The following is a 22263-nucleotide window of genomic DNA, read 5'->3' on the forward strand; positions in this document are numbered from 1 at the left end:
TGTGGACTTGTTGGGCCGAAGGGCCTGTTTCCACACTGTAAGTAATCTAATCTAAAAAGCAGGTCAGGCAGCATCTGAGGAGCCAGAAAATCAACATTTCCGGCAAAAGCCCTTCTTCAGGAATGAGTCAATGAATTCTCTGATCTCCAGCATCTGCAGTCCTCACTTTCACCTCAGTGAAAGAATAACCTCCGTGCTCCATCACACCACACTGCTTTGTGTGTTGTCCCTGCCTTCAGGCAGAGAACTGAAGACAAAGATTATTCTGAAATGACCTTTTATTAGCAAAGCAGAACTTTCAAGTTATGGAAGGACCTAATTTTCTGAGATTGGCTGAAACATGATGAAATTTCAGAAAGAAGAAGAAACTGATGACCTTAAATATTAAATCATTCATCTGAATAGAAAACATTACTCTCCCTGATGTTTCAGTGAGTAAATGCAAAGCCCAGAGCAGAATTCAAAATTGCAGACAGACCAATTTCTGTTTCAAGTCCTATTCTGCCAGCTAGCAAGTAAAGTCTTTTACAATTGCACTCAATGCCTGAAAGCTGCAGAAGAGAAGTATATGAATCAAGTTTCCTGATACTGATTGTTATTCAATCGCTCCCGTTGAAAACTGAACAGGTGATGGTAGCGTGAGGCTCACTAACGTCAACAATGGCCACCAGAGGACTTGACAATGTGGGCAAGACCATTCCTCAGCCATAGTCAATATCCATGAGTAGGAACACAGAAATTACAGAAGGTTATTTCTCACCATTAGCTTGTTCTGGCATTCAATTTGATTACTTACTTAATCTGCCTTCCTTGATTCAGTCATCTTTAATATTTCTCTGCTGAATTAATGTCTATCATCCTCAGTTTATTTTCAATGTATCCAGCCCCACCAGCTTTTTGGGCAAGAGAGTTCCAAAGTTTCCTGACCCATTGTGTGGGGAAGTCCTCACTGTCATCTCTCCCTAAATGCCTTGCCCTAATTCGAAGGGTTTGCCATTTAATCTGGACTCACCAGTATAGGAAATAATTTCTGTCTTTTTCTTTCCTATCAATGCCTTTAATCCTCATAAACCACCTCAACTAGATCCCCCTTTGCTCATCTATATTCAAGGAAATATGAGCCAGTTTGTGACTTAATCAGTTTAGCTGCAGATATCTTGTTGCTCAATTTTCACAGCACCTTCCAATGGTATACATTCTCTCTGAAATACAATGCCTCCCTCTCAGCACAGTCCCCTCAGTGGTTCTCACCAGAACTTCATGTAACTGTCGAATAACATTCACCTGTTTGTGTTTCAGACTTCTGAAATAAAGAACAACGTTTCATGAGTCAATTAAATTATTTTTGTTACCTATCCAATCTTTATTTTTACATTTTTCATACTGGTATCCCTAAATTACACAGACTGAAGTGGCAGCTCAGCACCACCTTCTCAAGGGCAACTAGGGATGGACAATAAATGCTGACCCAGCCAGTGATGCCCATGTCCTGCAAGAAAATGAAAACAAACTGTGGATTCTCCTCAGTTTCTTACTTTAAAACATTTTTAAAAATACGCAAGTCCAAAATGTTTGACATCACACTTCCTGACGTTGAACTCCATCTGGCATTGTTGAAGAGGTGACAAATGAAGAGGAAATTTAAAAGAGAATTAAGGAAATAGCTTTTGAATTTACACATACCACTGTATTAATATGAAATTGTTTTGACAATGGTTTTGAAAACAGTTGGCTAATTCAGTGATTCCATGGGAAAATGTCAGGCACTTAAAGGAAATAAACTTACATGGCCAAGGGTATAGAGTGGGGGAAAGAGTTTAACTGGATTGCTCTACAGATGCCCAGCATAGAGTCGATGGGCCGAATAGCCTCCTGCCATGCTAGCTTGGCTCAAATTAAATGAGTTGAGGCCTTTACTCAAATCTTTCTTCCAAAATAATTTGACAAGAATATGTGACATAAAAATACTGATTCAACGTAAAATAGTCTAAGTGTTAAACATCAAATGAAAGATGTTTAAAGTGTACTTTGTCCAAAGATGGATGTGCAGAATAGTAGTAGTTTTCAATGAAGAATTGGACCACTTTTCCTGATTGTGGGTGTGCTCTGGCAGAAATAGCCAAATCAATAAAACGACATTCATCATTGCCTATCAACCCAGACTGATTTCTGCTGGGGCTGCAAATTAGATTCAGCTCTGAGGTCGCTCAGTCAATGGAATAGCCTCTTCTCCCACACTCAAAACGTGTGTGTGTGTGTACATGTCTGTGTGTGTATATGTGTGTGTGTATATGTGTGCATGTGTATATATATGTGTGTGCATGTGTATGTCTGTGTGTCTGTGTATGTCAATGTATGGTTATGTCTGTGTATGTCAATGTGTGTATATGTCTGTCTGTGTGTGTATGTGTGCATGTGTGTGTATATGTATGTGTATGTGTGTGTGTATATGTGCATGTGTGTGTTTATACGTTCTCCTCCCTCACAATCTCACTAACTCCCTCTCTTACACACACACCCCCAGTGTCACTTCTTCTCTCTACAGGAGCTGTTCCCCTCCAGCCCCCTCCCCCTCTGCTTTCACATTCTGCTGCCAACTTGGATGGAGTTCACGAGCTGCTCAAGGCTGAAGACATTCTTTGTCATTGCTACCTCCAGCTGCAAAGTTGACCTCAGAAATCAAGTGGGTAAAAGGCCCGCTGAAATCTAAATATTAGGATGATTAATATTTAGATTTAAAACAGCTTTATCCCCTACTCCTGCATCATGGAGGGATATGTACGAATTCTAGCAGCTTCTCTGATATTCGCTCCAGTGATTATTTTGGGTCTAAGAAGTGTGCAAGGCCTGTTGTATAATAATCGGTATGATGGGTGAGTAGTTTATTTTGAGTGCTGTTGAATTGTTGTTCAGCTTTCTTTGGTATCTCAAAGTTACTGGTTATTCCAAATTGCCCTGGAGAAGGTGGTGATGAGCTGTCTTTGTGAGCTGCTGAATTTATTGTGTTCTACCAGTAAGTATTTTAAGCTGTAAGTGTAGTTTTGGAAGGACTTTTTAAAAATGACAACCTGCATATGACAATTCTGTAAAAACATGTTTGATCCCTATGTAAATATAAATTAATGTGTGTCATTTAAAGTTTATGCTTGGGAAGTGCCATTAAGTTGGAAATCTGATCTTTAAGTTTGGGTGCTGTTGTAAATTGTGAGAAAGGGGTAATTGAGTTTTTAATTTCTCTTGAATTATTGGTTTAAAATTGAAAATATCTTCATATAGTTAGCTTAATGAAGTTGTTTTGCATGATTTGGTCTTCTCTGGGGCAGTAATTAATATTTGTAAATGCTTGAGATTGCTAGCATTAGAAGCAGGGCTGTTTTGTTACTCATGTATCTATGAAATTAATCAACTTAATAACTGAGGAATAGCAGAACTGTATCCCCACCATTTATTTAAATTGCCACAAAAATAAGCAACTATTAGATAAACAATTAAACAGCAAATATTTGTATACCTTACATAATGATGAGAGAGGAAAGCAGTTATACGAATACATTTGAATTCGTATGTTACAAGTTAGGAAATATGTGTAAGTTTCTAATATTTACACATTCCAGTTTTGAAAAGTCACCATTGTATGACCAGACCATAGGAATGCGCTCTCTCTCATTCAGAGAGATGATTGGTGGTGGTTTAACCTGAGGGTCATCACTCCTCAGGTGAGGGGAGAGATTTAGAAGAAGAGTCTTTCAAGGTGACCTCAGTCAGTGAAGGAATTGATTACAAACTGTTGGCATCAATCGGCATCACAAAAACAGCTGTCCAACTAACAGAGCTACCTGACACCATTCCAATTTATAAGAACACAGACATAATAAATATGCATCTTTATTGTACACTATTGATTGAAGCTAAGATCAAATGATAAACAATAATGACCAAATGTAACTGAAATCACCATTGTCACAAAGACCATCAATATGTCAAGTCAACCGAAAAGCTCAGTTACTCTTTGAATAATATTTTGAGCCTAATTTAGTTATTTGATGACAGATATGCTGGGATTACAATTTGTGTAAAATTGTATGTAAAACTTTATTGGATGAAGAGTAGAGCTGGAAAAAGCACAGCAAGTCAAGTAGCATCAGAGGAGGAGCAGAGTCAATGTTTCAGGTCAGAATCTTTCATCAGGATTCATGCCAAAAATTTTATTTCCAATCTTTGTAATTCCATCGACTCATTCAATAATTTAAATTAAACTAAATTAAAACAAAGATAGAAAACAACACAAAATACAATTTCACACAAAATGATTTAGACATAAAATGGACACCTGTCTTGAAAGGAACTGTGATTGTGGACTAATTATGTGATAAAGGTTCAACAGAGACTAAGAGATACTATGGATAAGTCCTTTTTATGAACATCTAAGGGCTTGTGCCAAAGTTGGAAGAGCCATCCCAAAGCTAAGCCTGATGGCTGATTTTGTAATACTCACAGAATCATAACTTGCAGACAATGTCACACGTTCTACAATCAATGTCCCTGGCTATGTTCTATGAGCAAGACAAACTCTGAAGAGATGGCAGAATTGTGACACTCAGTTGGGCGAGAGTTGCCCTGATAATATTTAACATTATCTCCAGATCTCATGGCTTCAAACCAAACATTGTCAGAGATGCCCTCTGCTGATTATCACTGACCATCCCTCACCCCCTTTGGCTGATTAATCAGTACTCCTTGACGTTGAATACTAAGGGGAAGAAACACTAAGTATGGTAAGCTAACAGAATGTACTCTAGGTGTGGAACCTCAATGTCTGTCACTGAATGTGACTTGATAGCATTGCTACTTATTAGGCTGATTGAGTCCTAAAGGACATAACTGTTGGAATTGGTCTTTGCCAGATGGTGAGTGATCCAGCATGAGAAATACTTGACCTTGCCCTCACCAGTCTATCTGTTCCTGATGATATTGGCTGGAAAGACCACTGCACAGTCTTTGTGAAAATAAAGTCCTATCTCCATGTTGAGAATGCCCCCTTCATTGCATTGTGTAGCAATATCACTATGCTCAATGGGATAGACTTTGAACAGATTGAACCACTCAAACCTGGGCATCCATAAGATGCTGTGGGCCATCAACAGCAGCAGAATTATATTCAACTACAATCTGTGACCTTGTAGCTCAACATATGCACCCACTCTAGTATTGACACCAGGTAAGAAAATCAACACTGGCTCAATGAATAAAATAGGAAAGTATGCCAGCAATAGAACCATACATGCTTATAAATGGGAGTGTCAACATATTTATGCCACAACTCAAGACTACTTGCATGCAAAACAGCGGAAGCACAATGCGACAGACAGACCTAAGTCATCCCACAACCAACAGAAGGGTCTATGCTCCGAAGAACAACCCACCCAGACCCATTCCCCTACACCTAACACTATGGGCAATCTAGCATGGCCAATTCACCTAGCCTGCACATTTTTGGACTGTGGGAGGAAACCGGAGCACCCGGAGGAAACCCACGCAGTCACCTGAGGTGGGAATTGAACCCGGGTCTCTGACGCTGTGAGGCAGCAGTGCTAACCACTGTGCCACCATGCCACCCATATTTAAGGGCCTGCTTTTTCATGCAGAGGGTGTTGTGCGTATGGAACAAGCTGCCAGTGGAATTGGTGGAGGCTGGAGGATGCTCCAGAAATATCCTCACCTTCAATGATGGGGGAGCTCAGCATATCAGTGTGAGAGACCAGGCTGAAGCATTTACACCAACCTTCAGCCAAGTGCTGAATGGATGCATCATCTCAGTCTCCTCCTATAGTCACCAGTATCACAGTTGCCAACTGTTGGCCAATCTGATTCACTCATAGTGCCATGGAGCTGTACAACAGAGAAATGGACCCTTCGGTCCAATTTGTCCATGCTGACCAGATATCCGAAATTAATCTAGTCCCATTTGCCAGCATTTGGCCCATATCCCTCTTAACCCTTCCTATTCATATATCCATTCAGATGCCTCTTAAATGTTGTAATTATACCAGCCTCCACCAATTCCACTGGCAGCTTGTTCCATATGCACATCACCCTCTGCATGAAAAAGCTGGCCCTTAAGTCCCTTTTAAATCTTTCCTCTCTCACCTTGAACCTACACCCTCTAGTTCTGGACTCCCCTACCCTGGAAGAAAGACCTTGTCTATTCACCCTATCCATGCCCTCATGATATTATAAACCTTTGTAAGGTCACCCCTCAGCCTTGGATGTTTCAGAGAAAATAGCCCCAGTCTATTTAGCCTCTCCCTTTAGGTCAAACTCTCCAAACTTAGCAACATCCTTGCAAATCTCTTCCGCACCTTTTCAAGTTTAACAACATCTTCCCTGTAGCAGGGAGACCAGAATTGAATGTAGTATTCAAAACATGGCCTAACCAATGACCTATACAATCGCAACATGACATCCCAATTCCTATACTCAGTTTGCTGACGAATAAAGGCAAGCATACCAAATGCCGACCTACCTGGGACTCCACCTTCAGGGAACTGTGAACCTGTACCCCAATGTCTCTTTGTTTGGCAATATTCCCCAGGACCCTACCATTAACTGTATAATTCCTGCCCTGGTTTGCCTTACTAAAATGCAGCACCTCACATTTATCTGCCACTCCTCAGCCCATCTGCCCAACTGGTCAAAGTTCCATTGTACTTCGAAATAGCTTCACTCCATATGATATTGAGCAATGACAGAAGGTGCTGAATACTACAATGGCAATGGACCCTGACCACATTCCAATAATTCTATTCCTAATTGGCTGTGCCTCTAACCAATCTGTTCCACCACAGATACAACAACGGCCTTTGCCCACAAGTGTGTAAGGTTGCCCAGGTATTTCATGTTTGCAAAAACGAGGACAAATCTGACCCAGCAAATGACTGCCTGAGTCTATTTTCAATTATCAACAAAGGTACAGTGAAAGGAACTATTAACAGTGTTATCCAGTGGTACTTGATCAGCAATGACCTGCTCATTGATGTTCAGTTTGGGTTCCACCCAAGGCATAAGCTCTGACTGTATGTGACCCTGGTGTAAACATGATTCAAAGAGCTGAACTTCAGAGCTGGAGAGAAATTAACTGCCTGACACATCAAGGCAGCATTTCTTTGAGTGTGGCATCTAGGAGCCTGAGCAAAACCTGGAGTCAATGGGAATCTGGGTCAACCTCTCCACCACTTTGAATCATGCTTCATGCAATGGCTGTGGTTATTGGATGTCAATTGTCTCAGTTCCAGGACATCACTGCAGAAATGCCCCAAGGTAGTACCCTAGGCCCAAGCATTTTCAACTCCTTCATCAACTCCTTTCCTACTATCATAAGGTCAGAAGTGGAGATGTTGATGATTATTATTAGACAATGTTCAGCACTATTTCTGACTTCTTAGACACTGAAGCTATCTGTGCCCATGTACTGCAAGGGCGAGACAATATTCAGGTCAGTGCTGGTAAGTAGCAAGTAAAATTCATGCCAAAGAAAAGTGAGACAATGCACACCTCCAAAAGGAGAGAGCATAACCATCACCCTTGACATTGAATGACATCACCTTCACTGAACACCCCCCACCCTGACTACCAGCATCCTTGGGGATATCATTGACCTGAAACTGAATTCAACCAACTATGGTTCCAAGTGCAGGTCAGACCCTGGGAATTCTGTGGTAAGTAACTCACCCCTTGACTCCTCACCCATAAGGCACAAGCCAGGAAGGTGATGGAATATTCTCCACTTGCCTGGATGATTGCAGGTCCAACAATGCTCAAGGAGCTAAATCCATTAAGGTCAAAGCAGCTTGCTTGTTTGGCACCCCATCCACTTCCTCCAACATTCATTTCCTCCACTGAGGCACGACACTGAGGTACCGTCAATAAGTTTTACTGCAGCAACTCGCCAAGGCTCCTTAAGTAATACCTTCCAAATCCAGAAACACTGAAACCTGCAAGGACAAGGCCAGCAGATGCTGTCACGTGATACGTGATGTCATTCTGATAATATTTCTGGCCCTTTAATCTTGCAATCACAAACAGTAAATTGGAGAATTCATTCATTTGTAAGAAACATATTACAGTGAACATTTTACAACAGTACACAATGTTGGACAATAACAGGTTTTTAAAAAAGGGACTATACCGTGGAATGGGTTGCTAAGGTGGCACCATGTTAATTTGATCCATGCAGCTTAATTTCTGGTAAATAATTATATCTGAGGTCAGTTAGCGTCCAATTCCTGATGAGTGATATTTGTGTAGATTGACAGAGATTTGTAAAACTCAATTTGTTTTGTTTCTGAGAGGGTAGCTAATCCAGATCAGAGGAACACAATTAAACAGAAATGTAATTTATACATTTGGTAGCTTCCCTCTCTGTTCAGTTGTGACTTACTGGGTTTCTTAAATTATAATTGTGTCCATCAGGTAATCGTCTATACTCTCTTGAGTTTAGGTGAATGGAAATGATGGCATTTTGAAGGCGTGATGGGGAGATGTTGAGGGGATTCTTGTCCTGGGCAGGGGAAGGTATAATAAATTTGTGGCAAAATGAAAAATTTCTTCACCCAACAGGTTTTAAATCTTTGAAATTCTCCATCCCAGAGGGGTTTTGTGGATATTCCTTCATTCAGTGCATTTTTTTTTCTAACATAGAAAGGGCAATGTATATTCAGAAGAAATGTCCTGTTGCTCACAAAGCAACAAAAACACAATGGCTGGAAACCTGAAAGGAAAACAAAATAGTTTGTATATAACCACACACACAACAAGATTGTCAAAGAGAAAAGATCAATTTACTGGAACTTGCACTTCATAATTCCAAGCTACGGACCCAAATGAGATTGATCTGTGTATTTCCAGTATTTTCAATTCTACAATGCTGAAAATGTCTCAAAACAAGTGAGATTCTTTATATAATATTGTATCTCAGTTGGATAGATGTAGGAAGGTCAGGTATGTACGAAGCCAGATACATTGAAAAAGGAAAGGGAATTTTGGATTCATGCAAAAGTGACTTACACAGGATCACAGAGGAAGATCAAATTAAAATCAGCACTAACTGGCTGATTGTCACTATTATTGTCCAGACTAAAGTGCTGCTGGAAAAGCACAGCAGGTCAGGCAGCATCCTAGGAGCAGGAAAATCAACGTTTCGGGCAAAAGCCCTTCATCAGGAATGAGGCAAGGAGCCTCCGGAGTGGAGAGATAAATGGGGGTTGTTGGGGGTGGGGAAGGGGGGAGGGGAAATGAGGAAACTGGTGAAGTCCACATTGATGCTCTGGGGTTGACGTGTTCCAAGGCAGAAAATGAGGTGTTCTTCCTCCAGGCGTCGGGTGGTGAGGGAGCGGCGGTGGAAGAGGCCCAGGACATGCATGCCCTCAGCAGAGTGGGAGGGGGAGTTGAAATGTTGGGCCACGGGGAGATGGGGTTGATTGGAACGGGTGTCCTGGAGATGTTCCCTAAAGCGCTCTGCAAGAAGACGCCTAGTCTCCCCAATATAGAGGAGACCGCATCGGGAGCAATGGATCTAATACATGATATTGGTGGATGTGCAGGTGAAACTTTGATGGATGTGGAAGGCTCCTTTGGGGCCTTGAATGGAGGTGAGGGAGGAGGTGTGGGCACAGGTTTTGCAATTCCTGCGGTGGCAGGGGAGGGTGCCAGGACGGGAGGGTGGGTTGTTGGGGGGCATGGACCTGACCAGGTAGTCACGGAGGGAATGGTCTTTGCGGAAGGCAGAAAGGAGTGGGGAGGGAAATATATCCCTGGTGGTGGGTCTGTTTGGAGGTGGTGGAAATGTTGGCTTTTGCTTGTCACTGTTAATGGCTATGCTCAAGAAAATGTACTTGTAATGTCCCACATGTTGTTCTATATAGCATATAGGGTTGTATGTATTGTGTTGTGGAATAATTTTCAAATTTGTTACATAAGCTTGATCTGAATTCATTGTATGAATGTTTGCATTTCTCAAAATAAAATGAACTAAAGTTGGCATCATCTCTATTTATGTTCAATTCTTAATTTAAATTTACTGTAGGATGGTTTGATTCAGTAAATAAGTGGTCTCAGTATAGACAGAGTTCTTGGTTAGTGTGGAAAGTTTCAGGCATAGCTGCATAGAGCATGCATTTATGGTAGAAATAATTTCCAATCCAAATGTGAAGCAGCAATTTTTTTGTCTGTTCTTAAACACATTAAGAACACATTAACAGCAGACAGGACAAATTTTAATCAGGCAAACCTAGTGGAACAGAGTAGCGGCTGAGTTAAAGTCAAGCTGCTGAACTTGACCCTTTGATTTCCAGCCAGGTGGAAATATATCCTTTCAAAAGATATATCCCTCAACACTCTGCAGTGGCCTTAATAAGCTGAGGGTCAGACCTCTGCCACTCAATATACATAAGTCCCACCCTCAAAAAACTGCCAACCAATCTGACTGGCCAGCAGCTCTTGCATTTTCAGCAGTGTACGTGAGAGAAACTGGGATTGCAAGCATCTCCAGAGAGAAATGTTCTAGATGCCTGAGATGGGTAAGTCCTGGGCTTTTGGTCTGGACTATGGCAAGGGCTGAATGACATCACAGGTTCTTAAAAGAGACAGTGTAAGATAGCAGACGATGACATATCCATCCCAGATCGTCTCAACACCTCTATGCTCGCCTTGAGCAGAATTTCGGCGGAGAGGTAACACCTATCTGACAAGTCCTGACGAACCTATCCCAACAGTCACTGCATCAGAGGGCAGGTCAGGTTTCCTTCATGTGAATCCAAGGAAAGCGATGGGACCTGACGGAGTATCAGGATGCACACTCAGAGCATGCGCAGATCAACTGGCAGATATCTTCTCAGACATCTTCAACCTCTCCCTGCAGCAGGTACTGTCCCTGCTTGTTTCAAAAGTGACAACATCATCCTGTGCCTAAGAAGTGTCATGCTGCATGTCTCATTGACTACCGCCCACTGGCCCTAACTTCAATGGTCATGAAGTGCTTTGAAAGGATGATCATGGCATTAATCAACTCCAACCTCCCCACTACTCTTGACCCACTCCAATTTGCCTATTGGACCAACAGATCCACGTTAGATGTCATATCACTTGCCCTTCATTCCTTCCTAGAATGTCTTGATACCAAGAACAGCTACGTAAGAATCCTACCAATGACTACAGTTCAGCCTTCAACACTATTATCTCCTCAACACTGATTACTAATTAGTGATCTCAGACTAAGCCCCACTCTCTGCAACTGGATCCTCAGTTTCCTGAGCCACAGGCCACAATCAGTGAAGATTGGGGACAATATTTCATCCTCACTAACACTCAACACTGGAGCCCGCCAGGAGTGTGTACTCAGCCCCCTACTGTACTCACGGTGTGCCCATGACTGCGTCGCCAAATACCAGACTAATGCCATGTACACGTCCGCTGATGACACCACCATAGTCAGTCGAATCTCAGGTGGCAACAAAACAGAGTACAGATAGGAGGTGGAAGACCTGGAAAAATGGTGCACTGAGAACAACCCAGCTCTCAATGCCAGCAAAATCAAGAAACCCATTATTGACTTTCGGCGGGATGTTATTCATGCCCCCCCCCCTACACATTAACAACACAGAGGTGGAACGAGTGATGAGTGTCAAGTTCCTGGGAGTGGTCATCCACAACAAGCTTTCTCGGAATCTTCATGTGGACGCACTGGTTACAAAGGCCCAACAACGTCTCTTCTTCCTCAGGCAGCTGAGGAAATGTGGCATGACGGCGAATACCCTTACCAACTTTTATAGGTGTGCCATCGAGAGCATTCTGTCTGGATATATCATTACCTGGTACGGCAATGTACCATTCATGATCGGAGAGGGTTACAGAGAGTGGTGAACTCAGCCTGGACAATCACAAAGACCAACCTCCCATCTATAGAATCCATCTACCAAGCCCACTGTCAAGGAAAGGCTGCCAGCATTCTCAAAGATCCATCCCACCCTGGCAATGTTTTTCTACAACCTCTACCACTGGGGAGAAGGTACAGAAGCCTGAACACACGCACCAGCCGGTTTCACATCAGTTTCTACCCCACTGTTGTTAGAATACTGAATGGACTCTCAAACTCTTAACATTTGCCTGTACCTGTGTTTTTGTTTTTGCTGCTGTTTACCTATTATTTACTATCTATGCTACTTAACTCTGTGATCTGCCTGTATTGCTCGCAAGACAAAGCTTTTTACTGTGCCTCGGTACATGTGGCAATAAGTTAAATTCAATTCAATTGTTGGGATGGGCTGGGGGGTGGTACCTGCACCTTAGGGTGTTGGGTTTTGAAGACCAGGCAGGAATGGACAATTGATCTTAAGAGATTGGTGCCACAGGAGCACCCCGCCTCCCCCTGCCATAGGATGTACTCACATGTTTTCACCAGGTGGGAAACAAACAATGACTTCCTCGCTCTCATCCATTTTCCGGTGCCCAGTGAGACAGATTGACAATCTTAGTCCACTATGATCTGGCAATTGTGGGCTTCAATAGTTTTGTGGGTGCCTCACCCACCTCCTTGAATCTGTTCCATCGTTCGATGAGATTACAGCTGAGCTGTGGTCTAACTCCATATCCCTGCCTTTGGCCCATATGCCTTATTATTTTTGCTTCACAAATATTTATCGAGCTCTTGTTTAAAACTAACAATGGATCTAACAACCGCTGTCTTTTGTGAAAGAGCATTCTAAACATATACCACCCTTTGTGAGTAAAAATGTACTTAACATCTCTCCTGAAAGGTCTGGTCCTAATTCTCAGACATGCCACTTAGTTCTAGAATCCTCAACCAGTTTATCTTCATCCACCCTGCCTTTTCCTGCAGAATACAATAAAAACATGTCATGCAGTGGACAGCAGAGAAGGTTACCTCAGATTACAACAGGATCTTCATCAGATGGGCCAATGGGCTGAGAAGTGGCAGATGAGTTTAAGTTGGATAAATGCGAGGTGCTGCATTTTGGGAAAGCAAATCTTAGCAGGACTTATACACTTAATGGTAAGGTCCTAGGGAGTGTTGCTGAACAAAGAGACTTTGGAGTGCAGGTTCATAGCTCCTTGAAAGTGGAGTCGCAGGTAGATAGGATAGTGAAGAAGGTGTTTGGTATGCTTTCCTTTATTGGTCAGAGTATTGAGTACAGGAGTTGAGAGGTCATGTTACGGCTGTACAGGACATTAGTTAGGCCGCTGTTGGAATATTGCGTGCAATTCTGGCCTCCTTCCTATCGGAAAGATGTTGTGAAACTTGAAAGGATTCAGAAAAGATTTACAAGGCTGAACAGGCTGGGTCTGTTTTCCCTGGAGCATTGGAGGCTGAGGACCTTATAGAGGTTTATAAAATCATGAGGAGCATGGATAGGATAAATAGACAAAGTCTTTTCCCTGAGGTGGGGTATCTGGAACTAGAGGGGATAGGTTTAGGGTGAGCGGGGAAAGATATAAAAGAGACCTAAGGGGCAACTTTTTCACACAGAGGGTGGCATGTGTATGGAATGAGCTGCCAGAGGAAGTGGTAGAGGCTGGTACAATTGCAACATTTAAGAGGCATTGGATGGGTATATGAATAGGAAGGGTTTGGAGGGATATGGGCCGGGTGCTGGCAGGTGGGACTCGATTGAGTTGGGATATCTGGTCGGTGTGGACAGGTTGGACTGAAGGGTCTGTTGCCATGCTGTACACCTCTATGACTATGACTCTAATCACATCTGATTAAATTGTAGCACCCAGTTAAATAAGTGATGATATAGAAGGCAAACATTCTCGCTTCTTGGGCAGTAAACTTATTGGTGATTTTTTCCAGAATGAAGGAAGAGAGGGGTAAGAAATTCTGAGCAAAAATGAAGGAAATAGCAATACAATATGAAGTCATGAAGACTAATCCACGAGTAGATAATGGAATCCACTGAATCTTCAACTTAATGCATATTAAAGATAGAATTTGGAACAGTACAGCACAGAAACAGGCCCTTCAGCCCACTGGGTCTGTGCCAACCATAATGCCATTCTAAACTAATCCCATCTGCCTGCACATGGTTTGTATTCTTCTATTCCCTGTCTGTTAGTGTGTCCGTCAAAATGTACCTTAAAAGTTCCTGTTGTATCTGCTTCTACCACCTCACCTGGCCGCACCTTCCAGGCATCTACCACCCTCTGGGTAAAACAATAGGTCTACTCTTTCTTGTAAATGCTTTCTGCATTTTTCCCAATGCCAAACGGAAGTGAGCATTATGGATCCAAATCAAGGTCAAATGATTGATACCCATATTTACCCTCTATTGCTTTGGAGAGCACACAAGGCAGATAATAGGACCATGAGGTACAGGAGCAGAATTAGGCCATTTAGCCCATTGAGTCTGCTTCCTATTCCCATTTGGGACAACCTGGTGGCTCAGTGGTTAGCACTGCCGACTCACAATGCCAGGGACCCAGGTTCAGTTCCACCCTCAGGCAACTGTCTGTGTGGAGTTTGCATGTTCCTCCCATGTTTGAGTGGGTTTCCTCCAGGTGCTCTGGTTCCCTCCCAGAGATGTGCAGGCTCAGTGGATTGGCCATGCTAAATTGCCCAAAATGTGCAGGCTAGCTGGATTAGCTGTGGGAAATGCAGGGATAGTGTTGTGCGGTAGTTCTGGCTGGGGTGCTCTTCAGAGGGTTGGTATGAACCCAATGGGCTGAATGGCCTGCTTCCACACTTTAGGGACTTCATGAGTCATTGCTGATATCTTCTTACTAAGGGACAAAGCTATATTTGATGTCATAATCTCCACAATGCATGACTTAGGTATAAAAAGTGTTGCCCTATTTAGCATTCCAGGGAATCACCTCAATAAGAAAGATTTAGTGATGTGTCTTGAACATGCCTGAGGTTTAGAATGAAAGGCTCTCCTGTCTTTCCCAGCCTCGCACAATGTCATACTTGCCTTTGCTGTTTGGAAGCCAGTAAGATAACAAGGAGTGTAATTCTGCCATGTATGTCCTTATTAAATGTCACCCTTGGGATATAAATCACTTGATGTGCTCTCCTTTTGTGTATGTGTCAGTGCACAACTGCTGCACAATTTTATCTGTTTGACAAATTCTGATGCTGTTCCTCCTCTTTGTCCACAGATACAATTCATAACAAAATCCATGGTCCAAATTTATAAAGGCACAGGCAAAAATGACAAATGGACAGAACCCTTTGCAAAGAAATGGCAAAGGGATTAACATTCCTTTTTTTAAGAAAATGCACTAGAGCATTTACAAAGTCATCTTCAAATACAGTATTGGTCATTTCCATGTCCTTGTAAATGAAGGTTACTGCATCTGCACAATTGTGGAAGCCCATTTTGCATAGATCATACCGACAAACTAGCATTGGGAAAAAATGTGGGTAACATCATTATTATAAGGAGATGATTGTCTCTTTCTTCTAAGTGCTTCCGGCATTTATCATGATGCTCAATGGAAACAGGCACTCCGAGCAGAAATCCAGTCCAAATGATTCATACCCACTTTTTCGCTCCTAAATGAAAGTGCACAAGGCAGAGAATCTATATTTGATGTCATAATCTCCAAAAATAGTTCACATTCCGAGAGATCAAAATAAGTAACTGCAATGTGGGAAATAGACGTACGCTAAGGAATTTTTGTTTTGTAATGATGACTGCTGTTTATTGTATATTGTTAAAAATCACACAACACTAGGTTTAAATCTAAGAGGTTTATTCGGAAGTACAAGCTTTCAGAGCGTTGTCCCCCGGATGAAGGAGCAGCACTCTGAAAGCTAGTGCTTCCAAATAAACCTGTTGGACTATAGCCTGGTGTTGTGTGATTTTTCACTTTGTCCACCCAGGTCCAACACTGGCATCTCCACATCATATCTTACATTGAACTTTAAAAATTGTAAATCAAAATATTTTTAGGGTGAAAGGAGGGAGATTTTAAAAAGATATGACAGGCAAAGTTTTTACACAGAGGGTGGTTCGCGTGTGGAATGAACTGCCTGAGGAAGTAATGGATGCAGGTACAATTACAACATTTAAAAGACATTTGAATTGATGCATGAATAGGAAAGGTTTGGAAGGATATGGACCAGGAGCAAGCAGGTGGGGCTAATTTAGCTTGGGACTATGTTTGTCCTGATGAAGGGCTTTTGCCCAAAACGTCGATTTTCCTACTCCTCGGATGTTGCCTGACCTGCTGTGCTTTTCCAGCACCACTCTAATCTAGACCCTGATATCCAGCATCTGCAGTCCTCACTTTTGCCTATTATCAGCATGGACTAGTCGGATTGAAGGGTCTTGCCATGCTGTATGACTATGGCTATGACTCTTGAGTTCATGAAGGGAAGCATGCTCAGCAATATAGATGAGGAGAAATCTCTTCACTCAGAGAGTGGTGAGTCTGGGCAATTCAATACCACACAAAATGGTTGAGGCCAAAACATTGTGTTTTCAAGATGGAGCACCCCCCCTTCCAGGAGTGCCTACTCAACTGTAGTGCCTACTGTACTCCCTGTATACCCATGACTACGTCGCCAAATACAAGACTAATGCCATTTACAAGTTTGCTGATGACGCCACCATAATTGGTCGAATCTCAGATGGCAACAAAACAGACTACATACGGGAGGTGGAAGACCTGCTATGTAAGAATTGACTACAGTTCAGCCTTCAACACTATTATCCCCTCGAGACTGATTACTAAATTTAGTGATCCCGGACTAAGCTCCACTCTCTGCAACTGGCTCCTCGGTTTCCTGACCCACAGGCCACAATCAGTGAAGACTGGGGACAATATTTCATCCTCACTAACACTCAACACTGGAGGCCCCCAGGGATGCATACTCAGCCCCCTACTGTACTCACTGTATACTCATGACTGCATCACCCAATACTAGATGAGTGCCATGTACAAGCTCACTTATGACACCACCCAGTCAAATCTCAGATGACGACAAAACAGACTACAGACGGGAGGTGGAGGATCTGGAAAAATGGTGCACTGAGAACAACCTCGTTCTCAATGCTGGCAAAACCAAGGAACTCATTATTGACTTTCAGTGGGATGTTACTCATGTCCCCCATACACATTAACAACACAGAGGTGGAACGAGTGGAGAGTGTCAAGCTCCTGGGAGTGGTCATCCACAACAAGCTTTCTTGGACTCTTCATGTGGACGCACTGGTTACAAAGGCCCAACAACATCTCTTCTTCCTCAAGTAGCTGAGGAAATTTGGCATGATGGCAAATACCCTTACCAACGTTTATACGTGTGCCACCAAGAGCATTCTGTCTGGATGTATCACTACCTGGTATGGTAACTGTACCATTCAAGATTGGAGACGGTTACAGAGAGTGGTGAACTTGGCCCAGACAATCACAAAGGCCAACCTCCCATCTATAGAATCCATCTACCAGGCCCATTGTCAAGGAAAGGCTGCCAGCATTCTCAAAGATCCATCCCGCCCTGGCAATGTTTTTCTGCAACCTCTATCATCAGGGAGAAGATACAGAAGCCTGAACACACGCACCAGCCGGTTTCAAAACAGTTTGTAAGAACTATTGTTAGAATACTGAATGGACTCACAAACTCTTAACATTCGCCTGTACCTGTGTTTTGGTTTTTGCCATTGTTTACCTATTATTGACTTATCTATGCTACTTAACTCTGTGATCTGCCTGTATTACTCGCAAGATAAAGCTTTTCACTATGCCTCGGTACATGTGACAATAAATTCAATTCAATTTAATTCAATTCAGATAGATGTAGCTGTTGTGGCTATAGGGGCTTAGTGGGAGAGTGGGATGAGGGGATTGAGTTCGATGATCATCTATGATCATATTGAATAGTGGAGCAGGCTTGAGGGGCTGAATGGCCTACTCCTGCTACTATATTCTATGAAGCTCTTTGTTTCTATGATATGATATACTGCCTATTTAAAATTTGCAATAAAATAAACTTTCCTTTTTAAAAACTAGCGATCAAGTAATTCGATTACTTCCAAAAACCGAACAACAAGTTGACGCATTAAAGAGTTTCCATGAACTGGTCAAGGTAAGAATTAATCTTTAAGACATATGTCAATAAATGCTGAAGAGGAGAGAATCTTTCAATATGTGCATGGAGCTTCTTTCACAAATTTGAGTAATCAGCTAAGAGACAACTCTGTGTACACAATATATTTTAGAAAGTTCAACAAAAAAAAAGTGAAACATGTTTATCCATAATCTATTGTGATGTTTACAGGGAATTGAGACCAAATGTTGAGTTGAGAATGAGCAGCATAGTGTCTCAGTGGTTAGCAGTGTTGCCTCACAGCGCCTGGGGACCTGGGTTTGATTCCAGCCTCGGGCTACTGTCTGTGTGGAGTTTGCACGTTCTCCCTGTGTCTGTGTGGGTTTCCTCCCACAATCCAAGGATGTGCAAGTTCGGTGAATTGGCTATGGGAAATGAGGGGTTAAGGGATGGGGTGGGTCTGTGTGGGATGCACTTTGAAGGGTCAATGTAGATTTGATGGTCTCAATGGCTTGCTTCCACATGGTAGGGATTCTATACAGATTAAAGCAGGGCAAACTGACAGGAAATAATAGGGGCAGGGTGCAGTTGTACTTTAGCTCCTCCTTTTTGAAGTCATAAATTCTGCTTTTGTATTTAAATGTTTTGTCTTTTTTTATTATTACTGGTGAATATCTAATGGCTGAGACTTTGTGCTACTGTCAGACCATGAAGGGCTGCTGATTGAGAGTAATATTTCAGCAGAGAGAATTCACTGGAAAAAAAGCATAGAGGAAGAAGTCAGGGTAACAAAAAATGGGGAGCCTGGGTGTAGAAAGATAAAGATGGAGAAAATAAGGGGAAACAGATCAAAGCATAAAATGTACACCTCCAAGTTCTGTCACTCCAGGCACAAGCACCATAGTTACCAATAGCACTTGGTGGATTCATAAATTCACACAGAGCAGAAAAGGCCCTTTAGCCCATTGAGTCTGCACCATCATAAACACTGCTAAAAGTGCACTAATCCCAATTCCCCCCACTTGTCCCATATCCTTGAATCTTATGATACATGGAGGAGGAAGAGTTATGTTTCCACCCAGCCACATCAGTCCTGGGAAAGAAATAATTAGCTGAATGGGACTAATATTGACTGCAACAGACATTTCAAACTTAGGTCCAAAGGTAAGAAGAATTGTGAGGCCATAGATGCAAGGGTATGCTATCTGAAGGTGATGATAAGAAATGTCCATGTTTTTTATATATATAATTAAAATGAAAATTCAATTTAAAATAAATTTGAAATTCCTTGTACAGTTTCTTCCTGGTCTTTTTTACTTACCTTCACTAACATGACTGCTGGTTCAAAGACTAAAGCAGCTTCATAACAATACAGATTAGCTCAAACCTATAATTACAGGTAGGGCTCTTGTCATGAAATGGCATTGTCCTTGCCTCTGAACAAGGGGCCCAGATTTAAGTCCCACTTACTCTGGCGGTGTGTAATAACATCACAGAATAGTTTTACTCAAAACTACTGATAAATGCATGCAGGTTTCCCAGATTTTGTTTTGAATCCTGCCTTTTAACTACCTTAACAGTTAGGGACCACATGCTGAGCATCTGATTAGAATAAGGGCAGTCAGATATTCTTAAAGTACTGTTGCTAAAATTATTCAATCTGTGCATGGAACAGATATTCAAAAAATTAGATGCACATCCGGAGGTAAAAATTAGAGTCAAAACCTGTACAATCTGAATACACCGTACAGAATGTCATGAATCGTGTAAAATGTAGGAATTCAAAAATGGAATGCCCAAAGGACAGCAATAATGTTTTTTTAGAGGGAATGCATCCTTTGGCAGAATCTTCTAAGAGTTTGAATGACAGGCTATGGCAAGATTAGTGGCAGAGTCAGATGGAAGGGCAGTTTCTTATTGTTGTTAGCAGGCCTCAGTCAGACAGGGCAATAATCTTCATTCAGAGAGACATCAGTTCAATAAGTCAAAGGGCAGCCTATGATAGCAGTCCAGGGGCTTGGATATGGTTAGTCAGACACAAGAAAAAAACTACAGATGCTGGAATCCAAGGTAGACAAGCAGGTGGCTGGAAGAACACAGCAAACCAGGCAGAATCAGGAGGTGGAGACGTCAGGACTGAAGAAAGGTTACACTCGAAACATTGAACTGCCAAATTACCAGCATATAAAGATTATCTATAAAATAGCTCTTTTAAAGGTACCTTTATTGCTCAGTAACCTGTGAAGCAGATTCCCAAGAAGAAGAAAAGATGACAGGAATACAGAGAAGAAACGAAAGCTGCCTCGTTTTGAGATAAGAAGTTTTGTTTTGTAAATCTTAATTAGGAGTTTTATCAGACTAATATTGTTGAAGGGGAAGGTAAAAGATAGATTAGAGGAAGGACTTGTAAATAATTGTTAGTCAATTATTCTCTGTTATACTATAAGAAATAAAGTTGTTAATTTTTACTTTAAATTGTGCTAGGCCTCCCAAAGTTTCACAGATTACTGCACGGGATAAATCTTTTCTGTGTTGCTGTTTTAAGTCAATTATTCTCTGTTATACTATAAGAAATAAAGTTGTTAATTTTTACTTTAAATTGTCCTAGGCTCCCAAAGTTTCACAGATTACTGCACGGGATAAATCTTTTCTGTGTTGCTGTTTTAAATTAAACAGGAGGGTTTACCCCGTGTCGCAACAAGCATTTCATGTCACATTACAGGTGACCACCATTGCACTGTACACACACACACACACTCCTACACACACAGGCACTCCTATACACACATACACATGGACATACATACACACAGATGCGCACACAGACACCCACACACACCCTTATGGACACAAACTCCCACATTCACACATGCACCGCTATCACCATTGTTAACAGCTAACCCAAGAATGCAACTTTTTTAAAAAAAGGTTTTGTAATTTACACATGAAAGAAGTGAAACTGTCACTGTATTCTAACAGATGAAAGGCTTAACAGACAATCAATTTTTCAATGTATTAATTTCAGTAACATCACACTGTAAATTTTTGCTATAAATTCTGTGTATTAGGATTGAGCCCTCCACTATCACCTGATGAAGGAGCGTCGCTCCGAAAGCTAGTGTGCTTCCAATTAAACCTGTTGGACTATAACCTGGTGTTGTGTGATTTTTAATTTCGGGTATAACTCTTCTTCAGTGCTGATGTCTCCATCTCCTGATGCTGCCTGGTTTGCTTGTTCTTCTAGCCTCTTACTTGCCTACCTTGGATGTGGTCAGTCAGCCCTTCCTGCCTGTGACATTCTCCACATAGGGGATGTGGAGCTGAATGTCAGTGCTGCCCACTACCCATCTTGAGTCTTTCTGCCCCATTAAGGGGCTGCTTTTCTCCTGGAATGAGAAAGGGACATTAAGAGAGGAAGTGGGAGATTCAAGATGGTGGCAGTCTGAAAAGCCTGCTGTGTTGGGCTCTGTGCCATACCCCAGGCAAGGTGGGCTCCTACTCCCTCCCCCATTAGCCAGCCCTGAGGAAGATTTTCAGTATAAAGCAGGCAAAGCACTTAGAACTTGTTAAATTTGGAGGTGGAGGTTCTGGAGTTGAAATGAAGCCGTCTAAACGAAGAGGATCTAGGGGAGTGCAACTGGCAGAACACTCCCCTGCTCTGTCGAGAACACCCGCAGCCGTCATTTCAATCTCCCTGGCGGCGTCTTTACGCTCAGTGAAGCAGCAGCACCTATTCATGGAGTTTACAAAACTCCATGAAAAAATCAAAACAGCGCTGGAGCCGATTACTGCCATCCTGACAAAGCATGAGCAGGAGATTCGGGCATTGGATTGACGCGGGGAAGCGGTCAAGCAAAGGACCACAGCAGCAGAGACCACGACGGAGAACTCTCAGGGGCGGGTCCGAACCTTGGAAGGTCAGGTTCGGGCCTTGCTGGAACAGGTTGAAAATCGAGGTCAGGGAAAAAACTTACGTGTAGTGGGTCTTCCGGAGTGTGAGGACGGTGAGAATCTGGCTGAATTCCTGGAGAAGTGGCTCCCGGAGTTGCTGGGGCTGGAGATCGAGTCGGGCCGGGTGAGTGTGGAGTGGGCCTACCGGATCGCAATGAGTAGTTCCGGGTCTGATCAGCGCTCTCGGGACTCCAGCACTGTAAAGAAAAGCAATTAATAACAGAAACATCCAGAAGACTGGAAAGAAA

General features: G+C 42.4%; 1 protein-coding gene across 1 annotated transcript in view; it reads left to right on the forward strand.

Moving 5' to 3' along the window:
* The first annotated feature begins 2766 nt into the window (after nucleotides 1–2766).
* cpa6 (carboxypeptidase A6) overlaps nucleotides 2767–22263 on the forward strand; it is an 81110-nt gene continuing 61613 nt past the window's right edge. Inside the window, exons 1-2 of the mRNA XM_043689378.1 lie at nucleotides 2767–2873; nucleotides 18028–18103. Coding sequence (XP_043545313.1) covers nucleotides 2767–2873; nucleotides 18028–18103 — 183 coding nt within the window. The remainder of the gene's footprint in view (nucleotides 2874–18027; nucleotides 18104–22263) is intronic.

Source organism: Chiloscyllium plagiosum, chromosome 4 (assembly GCF_004010195.1).
Source record: "Chiloscyllium plagiosum isolate BGI_BamShark_2017 chromosome 4, ASM401019v2, whole genome shotgun sequence".
Lineage (NCBI taxonomy): Eukaryota > Metazoa > Chordata > Chondrichthyes > Orectolobiformes > Hemiscylliidae > Chiloscyllium > Chiloscyllium plagiosum.